The 11,720-nt window shown below is 40.6% G+C and overlaps 1 protein-coding gene across 1 annotated transcript; it reads right to left on the bottom strand.

Annotated features, from left to right (window-relative positions):
* Positions 1-2,061: 2,061 nt before the first annotated feature.
* Positions 2,062-4,758, bottom strand: LOC147634258 (pentatricopeptide repeat-containing protein At4g18520, chloroplastic-like). Its single transcript, XM_086805653.1, has one exon. The coding sequence runs from the start codon at positions 4,756-4,758 to the stop codon at positions 2,062-2,064; it is 2,697 nt and encodes an 898-aa protein (XP_086661779.1).
* Between the last annotated feature and the right edge of the window lie 6,962 nt (positions 4,759-11,720).

The following is an 11,720-nucleotide window of genomic DNA, read 5'->3' as shown; positions in this document are numbered from 1 at the left end:
CATGTGTCATAGGACATCAGATTGTGATTAGCTCTTGTATCAGCAAAGCGCTAGTTTTGGTGTGAAACTCATCGGGGGTGGTCATTCCTAACCACAACCACCCAGGTTTCACTTCCCAGTCCTCTTGTTTGAGGTTAACTACTTGAGCCATGTTTACTAAACGATTTGTTTGCCCCTTACTTTCACTTGTCTTTCCTTGGTGTGTTGTGTCGATTTTTTCATTTCTTTGTGTTGATGCTGTGAGGCGTGTTTCATCAAGCTTTTCAAGCTCCAAAAGCCGGTTGCTTTTAGGGCATTGCAAGTGAGTTTTTTTATACAACCACTCTTAAGCTGGGCACCAAGAATTCCATAGGCATGACAGCTTCAGTACCTTCTGCAAATGGGGTAGTTGTAGAGCCTAGGAATGCTCCAAAACGAAGTTTGTATGGCTTAACATCAAGGAAACATTTGAGCCTGACATAAAGGTAAAAAGATATTATAATCAACTTGCAACTTTAGGAGGGCATCTAAGTGATGATGATCGTGTTTAATACACTTTATGTGAATTTGGAGCTAAGCAAGAGAAATGCAAAACTCTCATCAATGCCATATAAAAGATTTCAAAATATCAAGAGCTAAATAAACCTCACCATTTAAGACGAATCCATGCTTAACTCAACATCTTCTAGATAAAACACAAGGACTAATCATAAATGGAAGAGGAAGAGGCTTTAATACATCCATCATTTAGAGAAAAAGGAAGATTTCAACCAACCAACACAACTAGTCAATTACTTTAGCAAATGAGCAAAGAAATCAACCTTCTTCAACACATTACTACCAATGAGAATGGATCACTAACCATCTAAAACTTCTCATGGTTAACCAATACACACAGCATACACTCTAACCAAGGACTCAAAACAACCTTAAATCGCATAAACCACCCTTGACAAAACTCATAGTCAACCTAGATCTTTAATTGATTATGCTTTAGAAATAACACATTTAGTTTAGCATGTTGTCTTCATAAAGAGTAATTTCACAAGAACTTTTAACACTATAATACACTCACACTTGATATTATGTATTCATGGATTACCATGATCTTTTGCCATAGCCACGTTTAATAGAATGGTTTACACTTAATTTCATTTCTTTAGCAAAGGTTCTAATTGTGTACACATATTATTACAATTAATTATGTTTGGGTTTCAGTTGGCTTAAAAATGCACCTTCACTTACCAATGGCCTACTTATCCTTACCATGCCCATGGAGGCTATGGCTATGGCTATGGCTATGGCTATGGCTCCGTCATACCAGAGCCCTTCCCCGTTGGAGCTCTGCAAGAGGAAACTACAAGATGATCTTCGTCCCCATGAAGTAAAAGCCCAGAGGTAGAAGAGACAGAGCCTGTATATGGGATACGGTAATAAAGACTTTGGGGGAGGAGACTTTGCATTCATCAAATCATGTAGTTAATCCAAATTCAGGTCGTGATGCTGTTGCCGAAGGTATCATCTACTCTGCTGGAAGTAGACAACATTATATCAATGGGGCCAAAGCCGGGTGACAGCATTATATCAATGAATCAAAATTGCTGCTTCAACCCCCAGCAGGTTGCAAGGCCTTTCCAAGCCGCTCTCTCTTTCTCTCTCTCGATCGAGATTAGACTATACATCTTTCTCATCTCCAATTTAAGGTCAACTGATGGGCACAAGTGCTAGTGCAGTATGAATATCCTGCACATGGGAAAGTTATGGATATCCTGCAACTGATGGGCACAAGTGCTAGTGCAATATGAATATCCTGCACATGGGAAAGCTATGGATATGAAATCTTACTCACTCAAGTGTTGTTGTGAGAATGGTGCTACCCCTATTTTTCAATCTCAGCACCCTCAAGGCCGGGGTCAGCTCAGCTTTGGCAAGTAGTTTAAATCTCAAGGCAGGTGCCTGAGTTTGAACTCCACTGGCTGCAGCCGCTGGACGCGATGTTGGCTATCATTAATATAATTACATATATAACATATTCTCAAACTTAAAAAAGTATCCCCCACCAACATAGCATACATTCATTCATCACAAGATCATAGCCACAGCCTCATCAACTCTGCCTGCTTTGCCAAGGAGATCCACCATGCAGTCTTGATGTTCAGTGGTTGGAGTGATGCCATACTCCTTGGTCATCTCCTCAAAGTATTTATGGCCTTTGTCAACACGTCTGGCAAGCCTGCATGCATTTAGAACAATAAGGAATGTGATCCCATCTGGCTGTATACCTTCCTGTCTCATTCTTTCAAACAACTTAAGAACGTGCCCGCTCTCTTTTCGCCGGGCATACCCTGTCATCAATGCAGTCCATGTCACATGGTCCCTTGTATGCATTGCATCAAACATCTGCTGAGCATCAGCCATGCTCCCAAGCTTACTATACATGTCAATTAGAGTATTTGCCAGAGCCTTCTCAGTGGCCTTGACACTGTGGATTCGAGCATGAGTTTTCTTCCCAGTTTCTAAAGTTGCTCCATTGGCACAAGCTTTCAAGATGCTCAAAAAGGTCACTCTATTTGGCAATAGACCTTGTTCATTCATCTGACCATATAGCTCAAAAGTCTTCTCGGTTTCTCCCTTTTCGGCATAGCCCATGATCAGGGCATTCCAAGAGATTTCTTCTGCACAGATGCGCTCCAGTTGCATCTGTTTGAACTGGTTTAGTGCCGCCTCCATGAATCCACCATTGGCGTACCCTGTAATAAGGGCCGTCCATGAGATCACATCTCGATCCAGCAGCTCGTCAAAGACTTCCTGTGCTTCTGCAAGCAAGCCACATTTGGCATACATATCCACCAGACTGTTGCCAACAAAACGGTCCCCTTCAAACCCCTCTCTGATAACCTCACAGTGTATTTCTCGGCCCTTGTACATGGCTTTGATGGTGCTACAAGCTTTCAAACTGCAAACAAATGTGATGGCATTTGGAGACACACCCTCTAGTTGCATCTGCTCCAGAAGTTTCAGTGCTTCTTCACCAAGTCCTTGTTCAGCATAACCTGCAATTAATACAGTCCAGGAAACAACATTTCGAGCTGGCAGTTTGTGGAAGACTTCCCAGGCTGCTTCCAGTGAACCACACTTGGCATACATGTCCACCAAACTGTTGCCAACTGCAAGGTCTCCACCATAACCCTCTCTGTCAATCTCTGCATGTATTTCTCGGCCCATGTAGAGGGATCCGATGCTACTGCAAGATTTTAAGCTCCAGACATATGTTACAGCGTCCGGACGTACACCCTCTCTTTGCATCCCTTTCAAACAGTTCAGAGCTTCACCAGCAAGCCCCTGTTCGGAATAACCTGCCATGAGCGTGGTCCATGAGACCACATCCCGGACTGGCATCTTGTCAAACACTGTCTGTGCTTCTAGAACTGAGCCACACCTGCAATACATATCTACTAAAGCGTTGCCAACCAGAAGATCTCCTCCATAGCCCTCTCTGTCAATCTCTGCATGTATTTCTTTGCCCCTGTCGAACGCTCCTATGCTTCCACAAGCTTTCAAGCTGCAAACAAAAGTGATAGCATTTGGAGACTTGCCCTCCTTTTTCATCTGTTCCAAACAACTCAGGGCTTCCTCACCAAGCCCATGTTCAGCATAACCTGCAATGAGAGCATTCCAAGAGACTTCATCTCGAGTTGACATCTTGTCAAACACAAAACGAGACTCTGCAAGTGAGCCACATTTGGCATACATGTCCACCAATGCATTGCCAACATAAGGGTCTTCTTCATACCCATCTTTAGCAATCTCAGCATGTAGTTCTTGACCCTTGTCTAGCTTGCCTATGCTGCCACAAGCCTTCAAGCTGCAGACAAGCGTGACATCATTGAGAGCAACATCCTCCAATCGCATCCGGTCCAAGCAGGTCAGTGCTTCGTGACCAAGCCCATGCTCAGCATACCCTGCAAGCAATGCGGTCCACGAGACAACATCCCGGATAAGCAGCTTGTCAAACACTTTCTGAGCTTCCAAAAGTGAGCCACATTTGACATACATGTCCACCAATGTGTTGCCGATGAACACATCGCTTTCATAGTGCTCTTTGATAATCTCCGCATGCAATGCTTGCCCTCGTTTTAAACATTTTAGCCTGGCACAAGCTTTCAGTAGGGCTACATAAGTATGCCTGCTGGGTTGCACACCATTCTCTTGCATTCTTTCAAGCAAGATAACAGCATTTTGAGAGTCCCCGGAGTCATTGTACCCTTGTATGAGAGAAGTCCATGAATGCTCGTTGCGGTGCACCAGCCGATTGAAGACCACCTGGGCATCTGCTACGCGACCACATTCCACAAGCATAGGGACAAGATGATTTCCTAGAGCCTTATGAGATTCCATTCCATGGCCAAGTATATGCATGTGTATGCGCCGGGCGTACTCAAAGTTTCTCCTTTTTCTGCACTTCTGCAGGATACAGATGAAATTCTCAATGGAAGGCAATTCATCTGAGTGTTCCAAAGAAGCAAATGCATCCTCTAAAGTGAACATCTCCCAGCTACCATTGTCTTCCACTTGATGCTGATCAGGCCTAGGATTCGGGTTATTATGATCACCATCATTAACAACCATCGTTAATGCAGGCCCTGCAGTGTTTAACCATTTCTGATCACCATAATGTCTGCCTCCATTCACTCCCCTGTTTCCTAACTCCATGTCCTGCAAGTCTTTAACCCAACCATGGTTGTCTAACCACAGGGACTGTGTGGTGACTTTATCCATGAGGGTTTCAGAATCGAAGATTCAACTTGTTGAAGGTTATCAAAAGAAAGACAACAGAAAGGGGGCACCATTCCTTGCGCACTTGACTCTTCTTCTGTTGGTGTCTGAAGGGTTCGCAAAGCTCTCCAGCGATAGCCTCTGGAGCTATCTGCAAGCATGCAATCTTAACAGAAAGGAAGGGCGACATGTGAGCGAACCTGGTGTAATGGTCGCCATTTTCGTATACAATGGCTGGCCTCCACAAATTTCTGCCAAACAATTCTGATCAGCCACCTGACGTTTAATTCTCATCAAACCTTAATTTCGTGCTTCTAATATGATTTGAATTCTGGATAACGTTTGGGAAGAGTGGCCCTCCCTCCACGTGGGCAAAGGAGGGGGGCCTATTTCAAAATACTCCCTCCTCCTTGCAAGCCTGACGTTCACGCTTGCATTTGAAAATACCCGGGTCCAATCAATTCCAGTCGCCTGTTGTTCCACGCCTGCTGTTCGCCTCGACCTCCACACGGTGCAGGTTTCTAAGGTTCCCTCCACGTGCATTGTCTGCTTTTACTCCATGTCCATTGTCTGCTTTTACTCCAAGACGTCTTTCATGTCGGGACTGCGATACAGAGAAACGTAGGTGGTGTTAGTGAGGATGGAGAGGTCACATGCAGTTCTGTGTAAGGCCATCGACAAGTATAGCCATTCATATGTATAGTGTATGCACATGAGGGAAGGCAAAAATACAAAGATGAGAGGGACTGATAAAAAAACAAGATGACCTACATCTGCACGAATTTGTTTCAGCTTTTCTGCTCGCCATTCTGGATCCCACCATCTCTGTTGGCCACCTCCTGTCCCTCCTTCACCACCTCGGCCGCCTCCTCTCCCGCCACCGCCTCTGCCTCTTCCACCCTGTCGGTTTGGACCTCCCCCTCCTCCTCGCATGGCCATGGAGAACGCTTTTGACAGCTGACTCCTATGTTGCACCACTGAAACAGGGGATGGAACCGGAGGAGCAAAGAGACACCAAGATCTACCAAGCACAACTATGTTGAGCTGCAATCTGCATGGGTAAAAGGACAATTACGTCAAAAATCTGCAACCTGCAGCAACAACTAGGCAATCTGCAAGTGACAGCAAGCCACAATTAGGTCAAAATACGCAAGAGGATTCCTCATAGCGTCAAAAACGCCCTAGAATATACATGCAACACAGAGAGAGAGGAAAGAGAGCAAACACTGGCATGTTGGCGCTGTGTTTGCTCTACCTGGACCCCATCGATGATACGCCTGTCGCCCACGTCGTAAGGGTGTCGTAAGGGTGCAGCGTCGGGTTGCAGCACATGTCCATAGCCCGCATCTGGGCGAGTTCTTCATGGCGTTGATGAGATGGAAGACGGAGCCGCCCACAGCCCCCATGGCCTCTTCCAACAACAAAAACAACTCCTCTGTTTGCATGCAACAACAGCTCCTCTGTGTTGCATGCAAACAGATTGTGAAGGTGGTGATTGTGAAGGTGCTTACATGAGAGTGGGGAGGCACGAAGGGCAGGTAGGGAGGCAGGGAGGGGCGCTGCTATGGAGGAGAGAAGAGAAAAAGGTTGAAAGAGACATTCTCTATGAGGACTTGGTCTTTGAGTGAGTCCAGAGAGCTGTGAAATGCTGAGAGCTAGCTTTCTGGACTGACTCAAAGACCAAGTCCTCAAAGACAAAACACAAAACCAGAAACACAAGCCGACTCCAAGCCTAGACGTAGAGGCGGCAGAGAGAGAGAGAGAGAGAGAGAGAGAGGGAGGGAGGGAGGGAGATGATGCATGCATGTCCACCACGGCGCCCAGAAACAGTGAGAAGCTCTCTGCAAACCGACTCCAAGCCTGCAGCAGCCAGCCTGGACGTAGATTCCACCAACGCACCCAGAAACACTGAGAAGCTGCAAGCCGCCTCTCCAAGCCTCGATGTAGCCCAGAAACGCTGAGAGCTTTGCCCAGAAACGCTGAGAAGCTCTCTGCGTTTACGTGCAAGAAGCCGACTCCAAGCCTCTGTGCAAGAAGCCGACTCCAAGCCTCTGCGTAAAGGCGAAAGAGAGATAGAGAGGGAGGGGGAGGGAGGGAGGGAGGCAGGGAGATGATGCATGCATGGCATGTTTCTCCACGTGGCGTAGAGGCGGTAGAGAGAGAGAGAGAGAGGGGGGGGGGAGATGATGCATGCATGCATCCCCACGCGTTGACGTGGTAGAGAGAGAGAGAGAGTAAAATGATTTAAAATAAAAAGTGATTTATCTCTCTCTCTTTCTCTCTCTCTCTCTCTGCCGCCTCTACGTCAATCCCCACGCGTTGACATGGTAGAGAGAGAGAGAGAGTAAAATGATTTAAAATAAAAAGTGATTTCTCTCTCTCTCTCTCTCTCTCTCTCTCTCTCTCTCTCTCTCTCTCTCTCTCTACGGCCTCTACGTCAATATATATACAACAAAATAAATCACTTTTTATTTTGAAAATCCAAAATCATTTTACTCTCTCGAGAAAGAGAGAGAGAGAGGGAGAGAGAGAGAGAGAAGGAGCCGTTTGTATATATATATTATATATATATACACAACAAAATAAATCACTTTTTATTTTGAAAATCCAAAATCATTTTACTCTCTCTCTCTCTCTCTCTCTCTCTCTCTCTCTCTCTCTCTCTCTCTCTCTCTCTCTCTCTCTGCCGCCTCTATGTCAATGCATGGTGGTGGACATTCAGAAACTTATATATATATATATATATATATATATATATATATATATATATAGAGAGAGAGAGAGAGAGAGAGAGAGAGAGAGAGATTTGAATTATACATTTTATTCGAAAGAATCGTATGTTTTCAGTAAAAATTTAATCGAATAATTTGAAGAAACTTATTGTACGATAGAATGTTACTAATATATAAGCCAGCCAGATTTGATATTTTTGTTGTTGTGGAACTTTACTGAACTTTTCCTCTTTGTAGAGTAAGAATGTAAAACTTACAAATGGATATTTAAATATTAAAATTATATATTTTCTTAAGCATAATTTTTCATTTATAAGTGAATAGTCTATTACATATTTTTAATATTCTAGATTACATTTTTGAAGTGAATAGTCTATTAAATATTTTTCCTCTTTGTAGAGTAAGAATGTAAAACTTGAAAATGAATATTTAAATATTAAAATTATATATTTTCTTGAGCATAAATTTTCATTTAGAAGCTTAAGGGAGACTGGCCCTCCCTCCACGTGTTTTGTTATACACACACACACACACACACACACACACACACATATATATATATATATATATATAGAGAGAGAGAGAGAGAGAGAGAAAGTGTAGAATAATTTGGGTTTTTTAATTAAAAAATGATTGAGAAAAAGTGGTTGCATTTTTGCTAGCCTTCAAATTTTTAAAAATTTTGGTTATTCTATGTATGCCAGGCACCTCAGTTTTCTAGCTTTGAGCTCCACGTGGTCGTGCCTTCGCCTCCTCGAGCTCCTCGACCGCCTTTGTAGAGTAAGAATGTAAAACTTAAAAATGGATATTTAAATATTAAAATTATATATTTTCTTAAGCATAATTTTTCATTTATAAGTGAATAGTCTATTAAATATTTTTAATATTCTAGATTACATTTTTGAAGTGAATAGTCTATTAAATATTTTTCCTCTTTGTAGAGTAAGAATGTAAAACTTAAAAATGGATATTTAAATATTAAAATTATATATTTTCTTAAGCATAAATTTTCATTTAGAAGCTTAAGGGAGACTGGCCCTCCCTCCACGTGTTTTGTTATACACACACACACACACACACACACACACACACACATATATATATATATATATATAGAGAGAGAGAGAGAGAGAGAGAGAGAAAGTGTAGAATGATTGAGAAAAAGTGGTTGCATTTTGGCTAGCCTTCAAATTTTTAAAAATTTTGGTTATTCTATGTATGCCAGGCACCTCAGTTTGCTAGCTTTGAGCTCCACGTGGTCGTGCCTTCGCCTCCTCCAGCTCCTCGACCGCCTTTGCCTCCTCCAAGTGCAAACCAGAACTGGTACTGCGCTGCTACCTTGAACTCGATGCAATTGTATACATGAGTGTTGTAATGAATTATTTTATAATTAATGATTCAACCTAATATAAACATAAGATAGAATGTTTCTAATATATAAGGTAGCTAGATTTGACATTTTTGTTGTTGTGGAACTTTACTGAACTTTTCCTCTTTGTAGAGTAAGAATGTAAAACTTAAAAATGGATATTTAAATATTAAAATTATATATTTTCTTAAGCATAATTTTTCATTTATAAGTGAATAGTCTATTAAATATTTTTAATATTCTAGATTACATTTTTGAAGTGAATAGCCTATTAAATATTTTTCCTCTTTGTAGAGTAAGAATGTAAAACTTAAAAATGGATATTTAAATATTAAAATGATATATTTTCTTAAGGATAAATTTTCATTTAGAAGCTTAAGGGAGACTGGCCCTCCCTCCACGTGTTTTGTTATACACACACACACACACACACACACACACACATATATATATATATATATAGAGAGAGAGAGAGAGAGAGTGTGTGTAGAATAATTTGGGTTTTTTAATTAAAAAATGATTGAGAAAAAGTGGTTGCATTTTGGCTAGCCTTCAAATTTTTAAAAATTTTGGTTATTCTATGTATGCTAGGCACCTCAGTTTGCTACCTTTGAGCTCCACGTGGTCGTGCCTTCGCCTCCTCCAGCTCCTCGACCGCCTTTGCCTCCTCCAAGTGCAAACCAGAACTGGTACTGCGCTGCTACCTTGAACTCGATGCAATTGTATACATGAGTGTTGTAATGAATTGTTTTATAATTAATGATTCAACCTAATATAAACATCAATTCAAAACCTTCCTAAAAAGTCAAAGACTGATGACTTTTGATTAATGTTTGATAAAGATTTGGATTGTTTTGTTTTAAATAAAATATTTATTTATATAGAATATATATATATATAGAGGACTACCTAAAGATTTCAAACAAAATGTATTATATATATTTATCTATACCTTGAACTCGATGCATTCATGGATGGGAGAGGATGCTATTCACATGAACGGCTTGATGTCAACGGTGTGGCCAACAGTAGCCCCTTCGCCATGGCAGAAGGAAACGATCGATCACTGTCTTGGTTTTTGTTGTGATACCTGAGAAGCCCATGGGACCAAATCCCTTCTGCATTGCATTGCCCCTCATACCTCTTATGCTCGAATTATTGACATACACGCCTTCAAGAACAGATTCCTTTATGAAAGTTGGCACAGTATGTGTCCTCTACATGGGGAACATGCATGTCGTTCAAACAATGTGTCCTCTACATGGGGAACATGCATGTTGTAATGAATTGTTTTATAATTAATGATTCAACGTAATATAAACATCAATTCAAAACGTTCCTAAAAAGTCAAAGACTGATGACTTTTGATTAATGTTTGATAAAGATTTGGATTGTTTTGTTTTAAATAAAAGATTTATTTATATAGAATAAATATATATATATAGAGGACTACCTAAAGATTTCAAACAAAATGTATTATATATATTTATCTATACCTTGAACTCGATGCATTCATGGATGGGAGAGGAGGCTATTCACATGAACGGCTTGATGTCAACGGTGTGGCCAACGGCAGCCCCTTCGCCATGGCAGAAGGAAACGATCGATCATTGTCTTGGTTTTTGTTATGATACCTGAGAAGCCCATGGGACCAAATCCCTTCTGCATTGCATTGCCCCTCATACCTCTTATGCTCGAATTATTGACATACACGCCTTCAAGAACAGATTCCTTTATGAAAGTTGGCACAGTATGTGTGCTCTACATGGGGAACATGCATGTTGTTCAAACAATGTGTCCTCTACATGGGGAACATGCATGTTGTAATGAATTGTTTTATAATTGATGATTCAACGTAATATAAACATCAATTCAAAACGTTCCTAAAAAGTCAAAAACTGATGACTTTTGATTAATGTTTGATAAAGATTTGGATTGTTTTGTTTTAAATAAAAGATTTATTTATATAGAATATATATATATATATATATATATATATATATATAGGACTACCTAAAGATTTCAAACTCACATGATATTTTACATATTCCTAGGTGAATCCCTTGGGCCCGCACTCTCATCCATCTTTTTAAATGAGTTTCCTAAAAGCTAAAATTAGGTGAACCGCCTTTAGACATATATAGATATATATACAAATACATATACATATATATATGTATGTATATGCATATACATATATATATATATACATATACAAATACATATACAACCATATATGTATGTATATGCATATGCATATGCATATACATATATATATACATATAGATACATATACATATACATCATGTGGATACCTTTTTACCATTCATTTACTTGAGCGTAGTTGGGTCTTAATCTATTCTACGTACGTGTCATTTAGTTTCTAATTCACCGTTTCGATTATTTTCATAATCCATACTTTCTTCTAGATTAAATAAAATTTAAAAAATATTTCATTAATATATTTCTTAATGATGTACAGTATGGATAACGAGGGGGAAATTGTGAGGTGTTCCATGGACGTTCAGGATAGAAGCCATTGTGCAGAGTATTCAAGACCTCAACAATCTGAGGTAAGAGAAGATAATGAGAAGACTCAACGAATAATGCATGCTTTTAAGCAATGTCAGAGGAAACTAAAAACCTCTACTAAGTGGGTGCGACGTAACCATGGTAAGAAGACTCGAAATGGAAAGAAGACAATAAATGTAACATCAAAGAATATACTCCATTTGGTCAACGACACAAACTCCCATGTGTTAAATGTGGAGAGCTTGATTGCTGGTCTTGGTCAGTGCATAAGAAATCATGGAAGTGGGGAGAGCAGTTCAACTCGAGAATCAGTTTCTGCCATTATAAGTAGC

Source organism: Cibotium barometz, chromosome 11, assembly GCF_041138505.1.
Source record: "Cibotium barometz isolate CiBa-2024 chromosome 11, ASM4113850v1, whole genome shotgun sequence".
In the NCBI taxonomy this organism is placed as follows: Eukaryota; Viridiplantae; Streptophyta; class Polypodiopsida; order Cyatheales; family Cibotiaceae; genus Cibotium; species Cibotium barometz.
The sequence above is the reverse complement of the archived record's forward strand: the minus strand, read 5'-3'. Positions and strand labels throughout refer to the sequence as shown.